This window comes from Gouania willdenowi, chromosome 24 (genome assembly GCF_900634775.1).
Source record: "Gouania willdenowi chromosome 24, fGouWil2.1, whole genome shotgun sequence".
Classification (NCBI taxonomy): domain Eukaryota; kingdom Metazoa; phylum Chordata; class Actinopteri; order Blenniiformes; family Gobiesocidae; genus Gouania; species Gouania willdenowi.
The window spans coordinates 23,632,079-23,654,600 of NC_041066.1; the positions used below are offsets into that span (position 1 = coordinate 23,632,079).

The window sequence follows — 22,522 nt, forward strand, 5'->3', positions numbered from 1 at the left end:
ACAAATACACCAAATAAAAATAATACACTGACTGCTAAAAAACATACAAAATTACAGAAAAAAAAACTACAAAAAATACATAAAATTACTCCACAAAAATACACGACAACTACAGATAATTAACTGAAAATTAAAGCAAAGAAAATAACAGGAAAATACTAAAAAAAAATGCACAAAATGACTCTAAAATGACACAAAATTAAACATAATGCACAAAACAACAAAAATATGTGAAAAAGGATACAAAAATATATATGCAGTGTTGGCATCTCATCACATGGAGTCAGTGTTTCCCTTTTAAAAATATACCTGAAGTCATAAAAGCTATTTTTTAACTGACTTCACTTCTGAATCTTGTATTTCTTTTTTTTTTTTTTAATCTGCTCCTTTCCTCCAATGTTCAGGCAGCTCAGGCAGATGCTGTCGTCCTGTTGGACGCAGGAAATGTGGACATTCCTCCAAACTGGGGTCGCCTGGGAGTCGTCATGATCTGCTGCGAGACAAATCTGGAGACAGGTATTTCTGTCTTGTTATCAGCCTAATTTGATGACATTACAAATTAAGGTTTTGGATCAAATTAGGAATAAACCTGAAGGATTTTTCATTTAATGCAAAAAATACACAAATTTATTCCAAAAACACACAAGACGAACAAAAAAAATCATTGAAAATGATACACATCGACACCAAAAGCACACATAAATGACTCCAAGTCACACAAAATGACAGAAAAATACACAAATTTGCTTGAAAAACACACAAGACGGACAAAAATATGAAGAAAAAAAATCATTGAAAAATATACGCAACACCAAAAGTACAAACAAAATGATTGCAAAAACACACAAAATCAGACCAAAAACACAAAATGACTCCAAAAACACACAAAATGACTGAAAAATGCTCACATAAGATAAATAATTTCTCTAAAAAATCATAAAAGATATACATAGACACCAAAGGTACACATAAACTACTCCAAAACACACAAAATCAGACCAAAAATACACAAAACAACAATAAATATTCACAAAATGATGACAAAAAACCCCAAAAACACACAATTACAGAACAAAATCACAAAATGACTACACAATTACACCAAAAATACAGAAAATGACTACAAAAACACACAAAACAACAATAATATACAAAACGTCTCTAAAGTATATGAAACAACAACAACAGAAATACACAAACCCTTTGTTGTTTCCTGTGTTAATGCTCAGATTGGTCATTATTTTAAATGCTGACATGAATGTTGATCATGTGATGCTCAGATCACATACATTGGTATGTCAAATATTGGCGTGTATTCTGATCAAGCATCCGTTGTGTTTTCTGTAGATGAAGATGTCATGGAGTTAATGAAGCTTTCAGCAGCTTACAGAGCACAGGTACATCTTTTTACATCGTGCAGTCGGTTCCCTTGTTCTCTCTTCCCTTCATTCTCTCTTTTCCTTTATTGTACGGCAGAATGTTGTGCGCAGCTGCACTCGGTGGCTCCAGGAGCAGCAGTACAAACCCTGGCGGCTGCGTAGTCTCAAGCTGCAGCCGTTGACCCCTGTGCCAAGGTAAATGATAAAAAACAATAATAATAACTAGAAAAAGGTGCATTGCCACGACAATGCAAGTGGCAATGCTGAAAAAGAATTACCAACTAATTCGGCTGTACGTGTTTATTTTTAATGAACACAAGTTTGTACACGTTTGCAAAAGCCTAGATATTTGTAGGCAGTATTCACAGAGAATAAACAGCATTACGTTAATTCATTAAGGACTTAAACATTTATTTAGAGTCAAGGTTACAGAACGGAACCAGGTTCCTCATGATGAATGCTCGAAGAAAGGTAGAATGTTAAGCATTCCCACTAAAAGTGTAATTTTAAGAAAAAGGAAGATTGTAGCAACATGTTAGGCTACAACTTGCGGCTGTAGCTGCAGGATAAAAGCTGTATATATTTATCTTTTATATTCAATTAAAATTCATGAGCTGCAGCTGTCACACTCTAGCAGACCTAATCAAGCACTCTAAGGCTTGCAAAAGTAGCTTAATTTGTATAACACCTTAAATTAAAAGAGTTGGCATTTTATAATTTAGATATTATTGTCACTAAGCAGCAGAATGCTTTGATTTTTGAATGGTGTAAATTGGTTAAGAATTGGCAGAAAAAAAATACAGAATTTAACAATAACTGATGGTTAAAAGGTGTTTGGTTGATTTCCTGTGATGTTCCCAGTGACCTGCAGATATCCCGAGCTCAAACAGCCAAGCCTGTAAATCATCTCGCTGAGGAGATCGGTTTGCTGCCAGAAGAGCTCGAGGTTTACGGCAGGAGCAAAGCTAAGGTCCGACTCTCCCTGTTGGAGCGCCTCAACTCCCAGCCTGATGGGAAGTATGTACTGGTCGCAGGGTGAGTGAATCTCTCTTAGTCAATGCATGTCAATCATTTTGTTTCTAGAAAGAGATTCTCCACTGTTTTAACAAGTTTGGCCTAAAATCACAGACCATCCCATTGTTTTCTGTTAGAGTGAAGTATTCAGCCTGATTTTTAGATCATTTAGCAGCTTTTTAGATCATTTAGCATCTTTTTCAGTCAAAATGACAACTTGTGCTGCTTTTGGTTGCTCTTAAAAAAACAGGAAAAATGCAAAGATGTCGATATAAACTTCTTTTGTTCACAAAAAGAGGATAAAAACAGTTAAGAAAAAGTCTGTGACTGCAGGGGGGCAACCGTTCCAACTCTGACATTGAAGCAGAGAAGAAAAGCTCTCCTAAGGGATCGTTACTCCCGCTTAAACAGTGCAATGACATGCTCTGGTGGCTGAAGTTAGCGAGTAAATCACAGATTGTTGAAGATACACAAACCCTGAGGATAGAAGTCCTTCACCAGTCCGTGAGGCTAAACTTGTAAAACCAGTGGAGGATGTGATTGGTCTTTTTTAGCTAACGTATGATGGTATTATCTGTGTGTTCGCAGTGTAACTCCCACTCCACTCGGGGAAGGAAAGAGCACAGTGACCATCGGCCTCGTCCAGGCGCTGTCTGCGCACCTCAATTTGAACTCGTTTGCGTGTCTGCGTCAACCTTCACAAGGGCCTACGTTTGGAATTAAAGGTCAGTAATAAGGTCGTGTTGACTCGTCTATCTCGTATTTGTTTGCAAATAATTCCCACATTAATTTAAACTTGCAAATTTCGGGATTATTCAGAAATATAATACTGTATATATATATCATCGCAATCATTTATGTATTCAAATTAACTGGGAGTCATTTTACATAACTTATGCTGATATTGTAGATGATGCGATAATATATTATAACATTCCTGTCCTCAATTTTGTAAATTCCTAGGTTTTTTTTGGTGAATTCCCGTTATTCCCAGGGAAAGTTTCCAACTTTGAAAATTCACAGAATATTGTAACACTAGTTTGTACTATTTTGCATGAATGTTAGTTTTTATGTTTGGATATGATACAGATATTTAGAATTTCTGGTTAATTCCAATAAATAATTCCCATGAAATGTTTATATTTTTAAGTATTCTTTAAATACAAAGATTCAAGGTTTTTTAATTGTCATTATGTGCATAACATGTACATAATGAAATAACATCCCTAAGTTCCCTGTGAAGCCCTTAAAAAGAATGAATAGAGTAAAAGAAATAAGTATAAAAGAATAAAATAGAAAAACAAAACAAATGGAAAAATAAATCAAATAAAAAAAAATCACCATTAAGATAGATAGATTATATGCAAAATAATACAAATATAATAATTTAGTATTAATAGTAATACAACAATATTAAAAATTCAAAACCATAGAACACCAATTCCAGGCCTTAACTTCTTATGCCCAGTTGCTTTTTTCCGAAAATCACACAACCATAACAATAACGTTTTCCTAAGCTTTTACATGAACTATGTGGCTTATGTTTCTTGAGATTGAAGTAGGACCCTTCGTGGTTACAGATGATGTGAAATTTTGGAAATATACGTTACTGAGTGACAATAATTTATGTTTTACATACAGAAATCTGTAGTAAGCCCAAAAAACAATTTACATCAAATGTAAAGCCAATTCTCATTAACAAAGGCTATAAAAGCAGAAATAATTGAACCAATGTATGGATATCAACTGTAGCATGTTTTGGTGATAATAATAATGTCTTTGTCTGTGATGCTCCTCCTTTGTGCCTAGGGGGCGCTGCAGGAGGGGGCTACGCACAGGTCATCCCCATGGAGGAGGTAAAACTTACAAATCACACATTTTTCTTTAGTTTGGCCTCCCAGCTTTTGTCCTATATTTTCCTCCTCACGCCTTTCTTTCTTTCCAGTTATTTTTATTGCTTTGCTTGTTGTTATTTAATGTATTAGTTCAACCTCCATCTGACTGGGGACATCCATGCCATCACAGCAGCCAACAACCTGGTGGCAGCAGCCATCGATGCCAGGATGCTCCATGAGGCCACTCAGTCTGATAAGGTGACTTAGCTAATGCTACGTAGCAGCGATGCTACATCGTTAAAGTTTATATATCGCTTAGTATCATGACGACTGTGTCCTGTTGTACCACAAAGGCTCTGTTCAGCAGGCTGGTCCCCTCAGTGAACGGAGTCCGAAGGTTCTCCCCCATCCAGATCTCCAGACTCCGTGTGAGTAAAGACGCTGTAGGACAGACATGGGCAACTGGTGGCCCTCACATTGGGGCCCTCAGTCTAATTTTGTGCGGCCACCAAAGCAAATCCCCAAACGTTTTTCAAGAAGTTGGAAGGGATATGAAGCCAACAATACACAAAATAACTCCCAAAATAAATAAACAAAATCCCAAAATACACAAAATGACTCATAAGACATGAAATGACAACAAAGACAGACAAAACAAAATGACTACAAAAACTATAACACATTACAAAATAGCTCCAAAGACACAAACTGTTAACAAAAATGCAGTAAACGACAGAAAAATACACATAATCACAACATCGAAACCACCGACAAAGACGACAAATATACACAAAAATTATGAAAAAAAATTAACAAAATTACTCACAACAACAATACAAATAAAAATACACAGAATGACAGAAAATTATACAAATTGACAACAAAAATCAACAAAAACCCTTTGTTGTTTCTTGTATTAATGCTCAGAATGTTGATCATGTGACGCTCAGATCAGATACAATCATATTTTTGTGGCCCCCCCACTGTGATAAAGTTTTCCCTTCTAGAGATCTTTCGTGAAAAAAGTTGTCTGAATAAATTAAAATTTATCATACTTTTAAAAAAAAAAGATGACAAAATGAACTTCCTGTAATTATTAGGAAACTTTGAGGTATAATCAAAATTAAAAACTGTATTTTGTCCAGTAGAGGTCCTCAGTGGCCTTGTTTAAACATCTCATGATGGATTTGTCAGAGGATAGTTTTCCACAAATGTAGAGCACATACATACAGAAAAAAAGCGGTTCGGTATTTAGTCAGTCTTTAAAATCATTCTGCTATTTAAGAAAATAAAATACAAAATTAATTCAGTTGTCTGTTTTTTTTTCAGTATCATCTTATGTTGGTATTTATTTTTGTTTCTTACTGTCTTAATAAATAAAGGTCTATTCTATTGTAATTTTCAGTGGCTTTTAAATACATGTTTTTGGACATTTTTCTACGTGTTGTGCTTTGAAAGAGTTGCAGACACTGTGTTTTTGACTGAAAACTATAATTAAAGATAGATAATGCTCTTTAATCGTTCAAGCTTGATACTAATCTCACCTATTAAAACATTTATGCTCATATGAGCTCATTTATTATAGTTTGAATGACTAAGATTTGAAATGTGCTTCAACTGGAAACTCTGGGATGAGACGTCAGAATGTCTATAAAATATTTAAGGGTCTTAATGGAGAGTGGATTCAGAGCTATGTTTAGGACGCGAGCTGACGACTCTCTCTCTGAACTTTGTAAACCAGAGTTCATCATCCTGCAACCATTCCCTCACAGGCACAAGAGGATGAGAAACGATTGCTTTTATTTTGAAATGGACTTTCAAATTAGAAAGTGATCAACAGTGTAGACCAGGGGTGTCAAACGGAGCAGATTTTAGGTGGAAAAACAAGTCATTTCAACATTAATGTGCCCTGGTTTGTACTTCCACAAATTAATTGTATATATAATATGTACAGCAGTGACAGTATCCAAGCAATAAGTGACAGATAATGTGAAATGTGTGAAATAATTTCAGGGTTTTGGGAAAAATGAGAGTTCTTTTAACAATTTGCTAAAATTTGTGTATTTTGAGGGACTGAGATATAACAACTGAATTATTTTGAGACGTTTTCTCTGTCATTTTTTTTTTTTTTTTGTGGGCCACATTTTTAACAGTGAAAAACCTTCGTCATTCAACCCCATGTTAATCAAAAAAATAGGAAGAATTCAGCACAGCTAACATGGAAAATTAAGTAAAATTTAAATTCCATGATTTTCAACATCTCAAATGTGCCCCTAATTAAAATTTCACCCATATATTGTTTCTAAAAGTGTGCGATTGAACTTTGGTGTCTTGGATAATAAAAATAAGTAAACTGTATACTGAAATAATCAACTAATTAACTAAATCAGAAAATAATTAGTCAGCGCCCAAGTATCGCAATAAAACTGAATCGACAATATCCAATATTTAATATCCAAGGAATAATAAGTGACAGATATCAGTCCGTGCAGGATCTTTTACTCTAAATTTCATGTGTTTTGTGGCCAATTGTTACATAATTTGGTGAATTTTTGTGAAATAATTTAAGGGAAATTGAAGGATTTTGGATGAATTTTGTTATTTTAACAGTTTGCTCAAATTTGTGTATTTTGAGTGACTGAGAAATCAATAACTGAATTATTATGATACATGTTTTCTCTGCAAGCCCCATTGGAGGCTCGAAAGGGCCAAATTTGGCCCCCCAGGCCTTGAGTTTGACACTTGCTGTAGTCTCTGATGACGGAAGGTTTCCATGAACTTAAATCAAATCAATCTTTATTTATAAAAAAGGGCTTTTCATACAAAGAATTCAGCTCAAAGTTGAGGCTGGAAGAATGAATGAATGAATGATTCTCTGTTTGGTTTCAGCGTCTTGGCATCATTAAAAGCGACCCTTCCTCTCTCAGCCCAGAAGAAGTCAACAGCTTCGTACGTCTCGATTTGGACCCTGAGAAAATCACCTGGCATAGAGGTATTCTTTTTTAAAAAAAGCATAAATGTAGATTTTTTATTTGTTTTCAGCTAATTTGTTGGTGGTTTTGGCTTCCGATTTGCTGGAGCCTTCCAAAAAATACTCATATGGATGAAATTTTCATTAGGGGCACATTTGGGAAAGAATTTGTCCTTTTTAACAATGTTTTCAGGAAAAATAAAGCAGAAAAATCCTAGCTTTCGAGTTCCACTAGTTTTTTTGAAATGTAGGTTTGATTGATGGAGATTTTCAGCACTTTTCCTTTTCCTTTCCACTCTGTTACCATCAACCGTATCCATGGAAACCTCAGAACAACTTTTTGATGGCAATTTTTCATTGTTAGAACAGGAACCATTGAGTTGTAGCTCAGTGTGTGATGGCTGTGACCAACTCTCATGTTGTCCACTCCACTCCGTTACCACAGAAAGGTAACGGAGTGGAAAGACCTTCATCATTCAACCCCATGTTAAACAAACATCAGGAAGAGTTCAACACTGCTGCTTTGAAAATATTGTTTCTGAAAGTCTGCGGTTCAACTTTGGTTTATTGGATCAGAAAAATAAGTCAACTATAGTTGCAATAATCATGACTGAATCACAAAATAATTAGAATCGGCGCCCAAGTATTGCGATAAAACTGAATCGGAGAAAAAATAAACTGTGACAAACTTTCATGTTTTCCGCTCCACTTCGTTACCACAAAAAGGTAATGGAGTGGAAAAAAATTCATCATTCACCCCCATGTTAAACAAATATTAGGAAGAATTCAGCACCGCTAACATGGAATTTTAACGCTAGCTACTGCAAACTTTTAAATTGCATATATTCCAACTTCCTAAATGTGCCCCTAATGAAAGTTTCACCCATACATTGTTTCTAAAAGTCTGTGATTCAACTGGTTTATTGAATATTAAAAAAAAAGTGAACTTTAGTTGCAATAATCATAACTAAATTAACAAATTAATTGGAATCGGCGCACAAGTATTGTGATAAAACTGAACCGGAGCGAAAAAAAACTAAATGTCCCATAGCCTGTGACCAACCTTCATGATGTCCATTCCACTCCGTTACCACAAAAATGTAACGGAGTGGAAAGTCCATCATCATTTAACCCCATGTTAACCTGCTGCTCATACAGCACAGTTGATAGTGATAATAATATCATATAAATCAAATCGGCACCCAAGTATCGTGATAAAATTGAATCTGGGAGAAAAAAAAACTTAATGTCCCAGCCCTAATAAGTAGAAAAGTGATTGATTTTAGTGTTTTTAGATCCAAATTTGATGAAGTTTTACACTCTGACCATATGTTGGTGCTGGATCATCCATCATGGTATGTTTATATAATAAAGATGTCTTTTTTTTGTTCTGTAAGTCTTGATTTTTCGGAGTATCCTCAGCAGGCTTTGTTTCCTTTTTGATATAAAGAGTTATAGAGTTAGTGGACGCTGCAGATGTGAGGATGAGGATTGAGATTTGTGGGGTGGGGGTGGGGGTGGGGGGGGGGTCACTGTGGCTTTAACGTTGTTGGTGAGAAGGATCAGCTGGGCGCTGCGATGACTGATGTGGTATTTGCTCCACGGGCTGCAGACGGCATTCCAAAGGGACGAACCCTGGAAATTAAAAACACATTTAGCGCTGCTGCACGTAGTGTGTGCGTACGTGTTTGAATTGGCTTGAGGAAAAAAAACAACCCTCTTCATTGCACCAACATGAGTTAATAATTATTAGCTAACGTGCTATCTAAAGTTTAGCCACAAAGCAGAAAAAACTGTCATCACATTTGAAAAATAATGCTTAGAATAACTTATTTAAAGATTTCAAGTAATTTTAAGTCAGTTTAGTTGATGGTCACGTGCTCATTTGTAATAATTGCACATTTCTCTGCATCTATAATCTTGATGATGTGTCCATACCAGCCCACCACATTATCGGACACCATGTAGAACCTGTTGTTCATTTTAATTATTGTTCCCCCAGAAAACCTTAAAAGGGGGAAACTTTTTAATCCTTTATTTTTTTTACCTATTTCCTTCTTTTTTCCCCTTTTCAAAAAATTCTGACACTTTTTTCAGACTTAAGCTCCTTTTGCCAATAAATATCCCCTTTTTTCCTATATTTTGTCAATTTTTGCAAGTTCTTTTAGACACTTTTATTCAAATAAGCTACCTTTTTGCTCAATAAATACCACTGGTTTCCCTTTTCCCCTACGCTTTGCCTCTTTTTGTTCCACATTTTTGTCCTTTTTCACTGTTTTTACCCACATTTTGCACAATTTAAGCTACCCTTTCCCATTACATAATACATTCCACCTGGTTCCTCTTTATTTCCCATTTTCGCCCACTCTGGACTGCTTTTGGCCCATTTTAGTTACTTTTCACTCTTTTCTTGCCACTTTTGGACCATTTTTGGCCACCTGTAACCATGTCAGCCTCCACTCACTCATCAAAACAAAAAAAATGTAGAGGACAGGACCGGCCCACTTCGGGTCGACGGCCCACTGGGACGATGCCCGGTACACCATTCCACCCCTGCCCCAAAGGAACGAGTTGGATGTATTTTGTAAGTTTGAATGATTTCATAAATTGGGTTTGTTCTTCAATTTCAGTTGTGGATACAAATGATCGTTTCCTGAGGAAAATCACAATTGGACAAGCGAGCACTGAGAAAGGACTGACCAGAGAGGTACAGTATGTCATAATAACACAGGCTTTACACTGGGAGGGGGTCACCAGATGCCTTCAAGAAACTAAGAATATTTATTGAAGAAAATCTGCCCAATTATGCTTATTTTTAGCCTTTTTTTCTGCAACTACACCTGCAACTAAACTTGCCATATTTTTGCTCCTTTTAATACATTTTTGCTACATTACTTCCATTTCTGCCACTTCTTCATCATATTTCAATGCCAATTCTGCACATTTTTTCCACTTTTCAGACATTTTCTGCACTTGTAAACCCTTTCCACCACTTTTTCCACGTATTGTCACTTATGTTGACCCATTATTGCCACTTTCAACCTCTTTTCACCATATTTCATGCTTATTTTTGCCAATTTTACCACGTTCATGATTTGTCATGCCCATCATTTGCCAGTTTAAACTAATTTTCCCTACATTTTTAAATTTCACTACCAACAATTTGAACCTTTTAACCAATTTCTGTGGTTTAAAATCTTATTTCACTGCCTTTTTTCACAATTATTGTCGCTTTTAAACTCTTTATCAAGCTTTTTTTGCCAGTTTCACCACATTCACAATTTTCTATGCCCATTATTTGCCAGTTTAAACTAATTGTTCCAATATTTGTTCCAATATTGACACTTTGAACCCTTTTTTTAAACCACTTTTTCTCTCTGCTTTTTGCCAAAATCCCATTTCCCCACCTTTTCCACCATTTTTGGTCAATTGTGACCAATTTTATTTCTGATGAAAACCAGGATTTACATCTTTAAGATGATTATATACTATGGCGCAAATAATAATAAACTTCCTGAAGAATCCTGGGCAACTTTAAGTCCATGAAATCACCAGAAATGTGTTGGGAAGTCACTTTGGCAGAGTTCTTGGGGGGCACACACAATAACTCTCAGTAATAATGAAGTAAAAACACTTCTCTCCATTCGTCTACGGGACTTCATATCCCACAATGCAATGCACCAAACCTTACTGACAATAAAAGTAGAGATAAAGCAGCAGTTTAAACCTTTTCCATCTTGTTTTGAGCAATTACTCTTTGATTTATTGACCTGAGGCCTACACTGCGTCTGTCTTTATCTGATTGGAAAAAAAAAATCTCCTCTCCAGCAGCTTTAATAATATTCTGATGTAATTTGTAAGACTTAGGTTCTTTCCAAATGCACATGGTTGGTCGTCCTCGCCCCATGTCCATGATGATGCAGCCCAGATGGAGTTCAGCTGCACATCTGTAGTAGTAACAGCAAAGTGAGATTCTGTAAATAAATACTTCACGTCAATGGGAAGCGGGCCGGCCTCAGAGAAAACAAATGTTTAGAGAAGGAGGAACGTGACCCACCCATAAATGCATGTGCACGCACACACACAGAGAGTTTCAGACACATTATAGCCCCTCGAGGTTTAGGTCCAGGGAGCGGGAATACAGATGTGATCGTTTCTAGGGTTTAACGGGGTTTAAGTTGGGTTTCTTCTTTTTAAATTACGGTAATCTCCTAGAACAGACATGGGCAACTGACGGCCACATGCAGCCCCCAAAGTAAATGAACAAAATACAGAGAAATACAGAAAATAACAGCAAAAATACAAAAAAGGACAACAAAAATATATTAATTCAAAAATACAGAAAAGGACGAGAAAAAATACAGAAATGTCCTCCAAAAACACATAAGATGACTACAAATATACACAAAAATAATGTGAAAATTAGAAAACGAACTCAAAAAGCACAAACTAATGATGAAAATAACCAACATGACTGAAAACAACAACAAAATGACAGAAAAATATACGAAACATAAATATCTAAATCAACACAAAGCCTTTGTTTTCATGCTCACATTGGTCATTATTCTAAATGTTGACATAAATGTTGATAATATGGTCCTCGGTTCAGATATAAACACATTTTTTTGGCCCCACTCTGATTTAGAGTAGTTTGGATTTTTATTATTGCCTTTTTAATTTAGCATGAATCGCCTCGACTAATCAACCTAAAATGTAGTTCTATTTAATTATTGTGGATAAAATGTTTTTTGATGTTTTCAGTGTGTAATACCTGTGTCATACTCACTATATTATTATTTTCCTCTCGCTCTGTTTCCAGACTGGGTTCGACATTGCGGTTGCCAGTGAGATCATGGCCATCCTGGCGTTGGCCGACAGCATGGAGGACATGAAGAGCAGACTGGGGCGCATGGTGGTGGGCACCAGCCGCTCAGGAACACCTGTCACTGCAGAGGACCTGGTGTGTGTGTGTGTGTGTTTAATAACCTTTGTTCTTTGCATTGTTGGAGTGGGAATATAACAGCTTAAATCTGCTAAAGATCTCACTGAGAAGGTGTATGAAGCAGTTTTTAGTTGGGATTTAAATTGTGTGAGATTTGCTTAAGAGTTTCCCGTGTGCAGGAATACTGTTCCCACGTTGGAGGAAAACTAATAAATGCCACACAAAAGGACAACAAAATAAACACGATGGCTACATAAATATATAAGATGACTGCAAAAATACACAAAAGATGACAAAAGTACAGAGCAGGACAACAAAAATACAACAAACAACACAAAAGGGCAACAAACAATACACAAGACGACTACATAAATACACAACAGGACGACAAAAATTCAAAAAAAGGTCAACAAAAATAGACGACTAAAAATATACAAAAGGACGACAAAACTACAGAAGACGACTGCAGAAATACAGAAGAACAGATTCAATACATTAACGACAACTAAAAAAAACACAAAATGACTTCAAACAGACTCATAAAGACAACAAAATATACAACATAAGAGAAAAATGACACAAAATAACTAATTAATGCCACTAAAGTTTTAGAATTGGAGAGTGACTTTATCTACTTGGAGATTTTTGGGATTTACTTATTTACTGATGCTGTTCAACATTTATTTTCTAATTTTAATATCAATCTCTGTCATTTTGACTTTCTCCTGTGGGCCAATTTGGATGCTCTAAAGGGCCGGGTTTGGCCTCCAGACCTTGAGTTTGACACGTGTTAGATAATCCATTTGGTGAGGGTCTGCAAACATCTCTACACCTTTAAGTTTACAACGCACCACTGAATGTCAATGAGCTTATTTTACTAATCCATCTTTGTTAGCGGTGTTAAAGCATGAATCGTTCTTACGTTAGTTAGCATTAGCATGCTTAGTTAGCATTCATAGTCATTGTTTTCCTCCACCATCCTTCATTGTTTCTCCTCCTCCTCCGTCAGGGCGTGAGCGGCGCGTTGGCGGTTCTGATGAAAGACGCCATCAAACCCACGTTGATGCAGACCCTGGAGGTAAGACACGTAGAACCGTGTTTAACAAACTCTGAACACCTGCGTATGTTGTTACTGGGAAAACACTTTATATATTTTTATTTGTGTTAGTTTTTTGTCTCACAGATTGATATTAAGCAGTTTTAAAAGGTCAAAGGGTTTTTTATTAATTATTTTAGGTCCTCATAAGTGTATGTGTACATGACCTATGTTTGCTTTATTACATATAGACCAGACATAAAGTAAACAGACAAAAATGACTCTCGAAATACACAAAAATACAAAAAAGGGCAACAAAATGACTGCAAAAATATAGAAACGACAACAAAAACACACAAGAAAATCAACAAAACTACACAAGAGTGCAAAAATACACAAAAGGACAACAAAATACACAATACTACTGCAAAAATACACAAAAGGACAACAAAAATACAAAAAAGAACCACAATATGACTTCAAAAATACAAAAAAGAACAACAAAATACACAATACTACTGCAAAAATACACAAAAAGACAACAAAAATACACTTTTGGTTAAAAAAATACTCAAGACGACTGCAAAAGGATAACAAAACTACACAAGAATATAACATAACAGTTTTACAACAGTAATGACAACTAAGAAAAAACACAAAATGACTCTCAGAAGACTCGTAATGACAACAAAGTACGCAAAATGAAAGAAAATATGCAATACACAAAATGAAACAAACAAAAACACAAAATTTCAAGAAAATATTTAGACAAAGATAAAGACTAATATTTGCTAAACACTGTAAAAGCTAAAGGCTCAAAGTGTCAGTCATTTCCATGGTAACGGGCATAGGTTTAGTGATGATTAATGTTTTTTATCCTCCAATGTGTTTCTGAGTTTTGAACAGAAACCTTGATTGCACGGCTAATGGGTGGAGAAAATAAACACAGGCCGTCCCACACTGTGTTTAAATGGTGATGGGGGGTGGGGGGGCTGGTGGAGATTCAGTTACTTAGTGTTATTTATGCAGAGAGGAGCGCGGCCCTGCTGTGTGAAACGGTTTCCTGTGTGGGTTTCCTGTGACTCTGCACTGGGGAGCTGGTATCAGGGCTCTCCATGTGAACTTTCCATCCATGTGTGAACCTTTCGTGCCTTTCGTGCCCTCGTCGTTTGTCCCATCGTGTCCAACATAGATGAGCTCGTGAGAATAGAGCTGGCACATGAACACTGGGGTTTGTGTCCGTGGCGTTCCAGACGAGGACATGGCTGGAGGAGAAAAGGCGTCGCTTCATGTCTACGTGTCCTTTAGGCACAACTCAAACATCCTGCCTACGTGGAGTATGTCATTCCTGTCAATCCTCCACAGACTGCCTTTGCTCCTCCTTTAATCACTCTCACTACTTAAATGATATAAATTACTATTATTATTATCATTAAGGAAAGAAAATGTATTACAGTAACAAGAATCACCTGTGAGGCCAAAATTTTCCCTTGTTTACCTTACCGGAGCCCACATATAGCACTTGGTCTAAATTTCTGTGGTGCCCCCAAAGTAAATGCACGAAAACCGCTCCCAAAGCACTCAAAATGACTGAAAGATACTCAAAACAGTGAAAAAATGGACAAATGTACTCCCCAAACACAAAAGATGACTCCAAATATACAAAAAAATAAAAAAAAGCAACAAAACGACCCCACAATACAACAAAATACACAAAATTATTGCAAAGTGACAACAAACAAAAAACAATTTCAAAAAATTCACTAAATTAGTCACACATAATTACAAAAATTAAAAAATTACTCCAAGATTACACAAAACAACAACTAAAACACAACAAATTTGAGAAATGTTCATGAAATGACTCAAAATGTACACGAAATCTTCAAGAAATAACTCTAAAAACACACAAAACAAATAAATCACAAAAAAATCTGATAAATCTTCAGGAAATTACTCTTAAAACAACAAATAAAACACACAAAATTAGAGAAATCCTTATGAAACGACTCCTAAATCATACAAAATGACTCCAAAATACACATAATTAGAGAGAAAAAACAAACAAAAAGCCCTTTGTTCTTTCTAGCATTAATGCTTTCAACAAACACCTGGAAATGTGGCAAACTTGGCTTTTTTTTATCACTTTTTATGGCACCAAAATTGTAGAAAAATTCACCATTTTACTCCAAAACACACACAACTACAAAAAACACAAAACGCAAAAACACACATAATTACAAAAATGACAAAATGACTCAGAAATCACACAAAACAACAACTAAACACAATACTTTTGAGAAATGATCATGAAATGGCTCCAAATTGACACAAAATGACTTTTAAAAACACACACAACAACAAATAAAACATACAAAGTTGGAGAAATGTTCAGGTAATGACTCCTAAATCGCACCAAATACTGTATCTCTAAAAACACACAAAACAACAAATAAAACACACAAAATTAGAGAAATTTTTATTAAAATGACACAAAATGACAACAAAAAACACACAAATGGACTCCAAAACACACACAAGTAGCGAGAAAAATACAAAACAAAAAACCCCTTGTTCTTTCTTGTATTAATGCTTTCAACAAACGGCTGGAAAAGCGGCAAACTTGACTTTTTTTATCACTTTTTATGGCACGTGACTGAGTGACGAGTGAAAGTTGTACAGCAGGTCAGGCTGAGGTTCAGCAGCTGGAAGCACAGACGGAAAAAGAAGAAATGCAGGAAATGTGAGAAAAGAGCAGAAACTCTTTAGAGTTCAAGGGCATAATGGTGCACAAAGGCCTTTGTGGTCGTATCCTGTGTTTCCGTTGTTCCTATCGCTCTCTACAGTTCAGCTCACGTAGATAAACTGACGGTACAAACTTTTCTCCTCCTTCTGGAATCAGTGAGTTACTTGTTAGAGAGGAGTCTGTTTATGTCGGCAAAGGAAGCGGAATGCAAACACAAACTTCCCTTTTCCTTTCTTAAGGAATTCCCATTGATTGTAACAATAGTTCTGTCTGAGACCACAAGGATTTATTTACCTTTAAATCCTAGGTTCTCAAAGTGGGGTACGGGTACCCTTAGGGCAGACGTGGGCAACTTTTACCACAGCGGGGCCACAAAAAAGTGATTTTCTGATCTGAGGAGCCACATTATCAACATTAATGTCAGCGTTTAGAATAATGACCATTCTGAGTATTAATACAGGGGGAAACAATACGTTTGTGTTGTCATTTCATGTGTTTTTAGTGTCATTTATGGTTGTTTTGTTTTGTTTTTTGTGGTCATTTTACAGAAGTAATACACATAAAATTACTCCAAGAAACACGACTGGAAAAAAGATAATTAAAAAATGGCTTAAAAAACACACTTAACTGCATAAAATACACAATGCAAAAACACACATAATTACAAAAAATGACAAAATGACTCAGAAAACCCAAAACAGCAACTAAAACACAAAAATGTGAGATATAATTATGAAATGACTCCAAAATTACACAAAATGACAACAAAAATGCACAAAATGACTCTTAAAACACATCAAACAAGAATGAAAATGCGTAAAATTACCCTAAAATCACACAAAATGACTTTGAAATCACACAAAACAATTAAAACACAAAAAATATGAGAAATAATTATGAAATGACTCCAAAATTACACAAATTGACAACAAAAATGCACAAAATGACTCTAAAAACACATAAGACAACAATAAAAATACATTACATTACTCTAAAAACACAAAAAATGACAACAAAAATACACAATCACTCTAAAACACATAAAACTAGAATGAAAACACAAAATTAGTGCACAAAGTGAAAAGATGGGCCGGCTCAGAATTTTTTATACTGCATTTTATTTGAATTACAATTATATTTGATAAAGCGAAAGTATAAAATACAGTTGTTTAAAATTGTTTTGCGTGTGTGGTGTAATAATTTGAAAAAGTATTATAATAAAAAAATTTAAATACCTTTTTAATCAGTATTTCTTTTTTAATTTTTAAGAATTATTAGACATTTCAGGGACCGCAGTTGAATTCCAGGCAACCCCACATGGGGTTTGAACCCCAGGGTTACGTTATGTTTTTTAAGTGTGAGATTGAAGCCGGGCCAACGATACGACTGGCACACGGCTCAGAATCCTTCCTCCTTTTTCCTGGAAGGTCGACTAAAAAACAGTTTACCCACTATTGGTGTTCATGGACTTCCAGTGCTTTACGCTGGTTTCTAAATGGTTGTGAATGGTGGGTGTTCTTGTGTCACTGTTGCAGGGTACTCCGGTGTTTGTCCATGCCGGGCCGTTCGCCAACATCGCCCATGGAAACTCCTCCGTGCTGGCAGACAAGTTGGCTCTGAAGTTGGTGGGAGAGGACGGCTTTGTGGGTAGGAGGAGGCGCTCTGCATACAGATTGATCACATGACCAAAAACACTCAGAGAATCAACCACAGTCACAGACTCTTACATGCTAACCTGATGTCACGACTACAAATGTTTCAGACCATAATTTCAGATATTAACCGTTATGTATATAAATATATACACATACACCCGTTCCCCGCCCCTTTTAATGGGATGGTCACGACAAAAACACACAAAACAACAACTAAAATACAAAAAAATCAGAGAACTGTTCAGGAAACTACTCTAAAATCATGCACAATAACAAATAAAACACACAAAATTAGAGAAATGTTCATTAAATCACTCAAAAATACACAAAATGACAACAAAAATACACAAAATGACTCCAAGAACACACAAAATGAGAAAAAAATTCACAAAACGACTTGAAAAACACGCATAACTGCAAAAAACACAAAATGCAATGACAAAATGACTCAGAAATCACACAAAACAACAATTAAAACACAAAAAGAAATGTTAATGAAATGACTCCAAAAATTTACAAATTGACTAAACACGCACAAAACAACAACCAAAACACAAAAAAAATCTGAGAAATGTTCCAGAAATTACTCCAAAAATCACACAAAATGACTCTAAAAACCCCAAACAAGAATGAAAACACAAACACAAAATAAGAGAAAAAAAAATATTGGAATTAATCTAAAATCACACAAAATGACCACATCAACACACAAAATTAGCGAAGAAATTACGAAATGACAACAAAAATTAAAGAAATGGCTCTAAAATCACAAAAAACAACAATATTACTCAAAAAACATTCATAATTATTACAAAAACACTCAAAACTACAACAAAAATACACTGAATTTAGGAAAAAGGAAAACAAAAAAAAATAAATCAACATTGCAAACCCTTTGTTCTTTCCTGTATCAATGAATAGATTGATCATCATAGTAAATGCTGACATAAATATTGATCATGTGACCCTCAGATCAGATAAAAGTTTCCCATCTGTGAATAAAAAAACACCTTTTCTTCACAATTTAAATCTAAAGCAGTTTGTGGCTCCGTTGCCTTTTGTAGCATTCCAAGTCCCTGGTTGAAAGATTGTAATAAAACACACACACACACAGAGAGAGAGAGAGAAAGTGGAAGGATGCAGAGTTCCTGGAATGCCTTTACGTAAACCACACTAATCCCCCTCGCTGTCAAAGCATACTCTAATATTTCCATTTTTTTTATTATCGTTCTATCTCTCCTGCTGCTCTTTTTCTTGCTTTCATTTACTTTTCCTGCTGAAAAATGCTTGGAATGCTCATGTACGTACGTCTTTGGGGTTTTCCAGGTGTGTGAGGAGTACGTGCAAATCATCTCCAGGCTTACGTTTACATATACAACACACGTGTGTTTACTCAGTTACAACTTACGCTTGAAAACTTACCAACTTCTTCTTCTTCTTCTTCTTCTTCTTCTTCTTCTTCTTCTTCTCTCCCTTCCTCGTCTGTCTCTGTGTGTGTGTGTTTGTTACCTGACCTGGAGGTTTGTCAGGAACTCATCCTCCCTTCTTTTTCCTGCCCTGTCAGCTGGAATCAAAGTGTTTAATTCCTCACAAAAATGACAGAAAAATACACAAAACAAACTGATGATTACAAAAAATAACTGAAAAATATAGAAAATGATACCAAATATACACACATAAAACAGAATGACGACAAAATGACCCCGAAAACACACACAGTAACAACAAAAGCACGCAAATTTTCTCGGAAAATAGCTGCAAAATGTACAAAACGACACCTAAAATATATATAAATGACTCAAAAAAAAAAAAAAAACTCCAAAACTGGACTCACTCAAAATGACAACAAAAACACACAAAAAACATGCAAGATTATACAAAAGATTATAGAATAACACCAAAAACATGCAATATTATACAAAATACTATAAAATAACTCCAAATCACACAAAATGACAACAAAAACACGCAAAATCATGGAAGGACTCCAAAATACACAAAATAAAAATACAAAAAACATCTCCAAAATGACATAAAACAACAACAAAAATACACAAAATGACTCCAAAAATACACAAAACTACGGCGCTCCTAAAACTCACAAAAAGTCAACAAAATGTAGAGGAAAAAAAACTAAATTATAACATTTTCAGCTTATAATGATACATTTTAAGATGGATCACCATTCTAAATGCTGACATGAATATTATTGATGTGACCCTCAGATCAGATACAATCACCAGTGTTTGTTTGGCCCAGTTGTCTATAGCAGTGTTGTTATTATTATTATTATTATTATTATTTATTAGTTCTTGTCTGTAGTTCAGACTCGTCACGTTGAGCAGGAAGTTCTGAAACGTTTCCTCCTCGTCACATGTTCAGGGATCATTCTGCTGCTCCATGGGAATCCTGTTGTGTTTGCTGTTGTTGCTGCAAAGCTTCTTTTGTCTTGTCATTCTTCCTTATTTGCTGTGTCGCTCTAAACGGTTTGTGCTATGCGAACATGACGTGTTTTTATTCAAGGCTACCCTCACTTTGTTCTTCTTCTTGTTGTTGTTGTTGTGTACACTCGTTAAAATCACTACTGCTCTGTTATTGGTGAACGGATCAGACTGAAACCTGGTAGATATAATCTATGGATGTGTACGCATCCACGCTTGGAGGCTGATTTTTGATTTGGGGCCCAGGGGGACCCCAAAAGAAAAAAATTTCTCATTTATTTGCGAGTCAAATATCACGACGGTTAATTCAGAATAATGACAAATCTGAGCATCAACACAGGAAAGAACAAAGTGTTTTGCGTGTTTTTTCTCTTCATTTTGTATATTTTTGTTGTTTTGAGTGTCTTTGGAAACATTTAGTGTATTGTTTCTTAGTTTTAGGAGTTATTTAGTGTATTTTTTTAAATATTTAGTGTGTTTTTAAAATAATTGTGTATATTTTTGTTTCATTTTGTGTATTTTTTATTGTCTTTATGTATTTTTGGAGTCTTTTTGCATTATTTTAGTTGTCATTAATGCTAATGTTATAAAACTGCTATTTTTTTGTTTTTTTGTAACCGCCTTGTGTATTTTTCTTGTGTATTTATGTTGTCTGTGTGTTTTTGGAGTCGTTTAGTGTGTTTTTTTTTTTTTGCGGCTATTAATGCTAATGTTGTAAATTGGTTATTTATGTATTTTTCTTGTGTATTTCTGTCCATTTACAGTAAAGATAAGGTACCTGCTTAACCTATAACATCAATTTAATTTAATGTTTCCTCACATGCTTCCGGATTTCTCAGAATAATCATGCTTTTAATCAAATTTACTGTTCAAAGGGTTAGCTGCTGTTCACAATGTTCCTTATGACTGCCCACACACACGCACGCACACACACGCACACACACACACACACATGCACGCACACACACACACATGGATGGATGGAGCTGTTTTGTGTAATATCTAATGTCGTTATTTTACCAGCTATTTTCTGTTGGAGCATCTTTACAGTGAATGTTTTAAAATATTATCATGTAGTTTCATGCTGAAGTGTAATCCCACCCTTAATTTTATTGGATTAAAAAAACGTTTGTGCTCCTCCTTGGTCAAAGGCAAAGGCACATGCGACAAAATAAATGCAGAAATTAAATTGAAAAACATATACTAAAAAAACTCCAAAACACACATGCTGTACAGAAAAATTGACAATATGACATTAAAATTGCACAAATGTGTGAGAAAAAGTTAAAACCAGCAACATTATTACACAAGAAGATAGGAAATACATACAAGATAACTAAAATACACAAAATGACTCAAAAACCCACAAAAGGACAATAAAATGCTCAAAATGGTAAAAACAGGTACAAAAATAAAAGTAAAATCTTTTAGACAAAAAATTACAATAAAAATACACAAAAGGACCCCAAAAAGATTAAAAAAAAACATTAAGTCAAAAAAAAAAATGACAACAAAAATGCACTAAATGAGTCAAATAACACACTAAACTATAATAAAAAAAATAGGTGTGGAAAAATTAAAAAAATGACAACAAAAATGTACTAAATGAATCCCAAAATCAAAAAAAAGAACATACAAGAATAAAAGGAAAAAATACAAAACAACAAAAACACACAAACCCTGTGTTGTTTCCTGTGTTAATGCTAAATGTACTGACTGACAGGAAGTTCTGCTCCACTGAAAGGCTGTAATTAGTCTTCCTTGGTGGCCATCAAGACGTCATAAAGATTTATCTAATGTTTATCATGGTCAAAAATATCATTGCACAGCATTTAACAAATAAAAACCCAAAGATTTTAGATTTAATTTCCTACTTACACAAAACAAATGTGTTTTTTCTGGATGACAATAATGGATGTTCTCTGTGTAAACTCTACGTTAGAGCCAATGATGTGTAGTTGTTGTTCAGCTGATATTAACAGCGTTTGACAGCAGCCACATATTTTAGCGCCGTGGTACGAGAAGCATTGAGCAACAGAGAAACTTATCTGAACATGGCAAATTCTTCAAGGTGAAGTGTTTGTTTTGTTTGGATGAAGAGGCCAGTCTGGAGGACTATTCATATTAGTGAAGTCCAACTCACTGTCTGTCAGTGGTTCTCAACCTTTTCAGCCCACGGCCCTCCAAAATAAAAGTCCCAGAGAGCCGAGGACCCACACTGGAGCTGAAGGTGGTTGAACACAGACATGAACATTGGAGAAAAGTCATAGACATGTGCAAAATTACAATAACATTTCACAAAATTATCATAAAAATGCACAAAATGAAAATAAAATTTCACAAAATGACAATAGAACTGCACAAAATTACAAGAAAAAGGTAAAAACAGCAACATAATGCAAAAAATAACTCTAAAAACACACACTATTTAAAAAACAAAATACACTAAATGACTCCAAAAACATAGAAAGCAAAAAAATATTGTTCTACTAGTGAAGGT

General features: G+C 35.1%; 1 protein-coding gene across 1 annotated transcript in view; it reads left to right on the forward strand.

The window, feature by feature from the left end:
* mthfd1l (methylenetetrahydrofolate dehydrogenase (NADP+ dependent) 1 like) overlaps positions 1-22,522 on the forward strand; it is a 45,920-nt gene that overhangs the window by 8,319 nt on the left and 15,079 nt on the right. Inside the window, exons 9-21 of the mRNA XM_028439200.1 lie at positions 405-516; positions 1,348-1,397; positions 1,477-1,574; positions 2,241-2,414; positions 2,982-3,118; positions 4,203-4,249; positions 4,379-4,486; positions 4,582-4,656; positions 7,118-7,220; positions 9,830-9,906; positions 12,022-12,162; positions 13,154-13,222; positions 17,462-17,573. Of these exons, the coding sequence (XP_028295001.1) occupies positions 405-516; positions 1,348-1,397; positions 1,477-1,574; positions 2,241-2,414; positions 2,982-3,118; positions 4,203-4,249; positions 4,379-4,486; positions 4,582-4,656; positions 7,118-7,220; positions 9,830-9,906; positions 12,022-12,162; positions 13,154-13,222; positions 17,462-17,573 (1,303 nt within the window). The remainder of the gene's footprint in view (positions 1-404; positions 517-1,347; positions 1,398-1,476; positions 1,575-2,240; positions 2,415-2,981; positions 3,119-4,202; positions 4,250-4,378; positions 4,487-4,581; positions 4,657-7,117; positions 7,221-9,829; positions 9,907-12,021; positions 12,163-13,153; positions 13,223-17,461; positions 17,574-22,522) is intronic.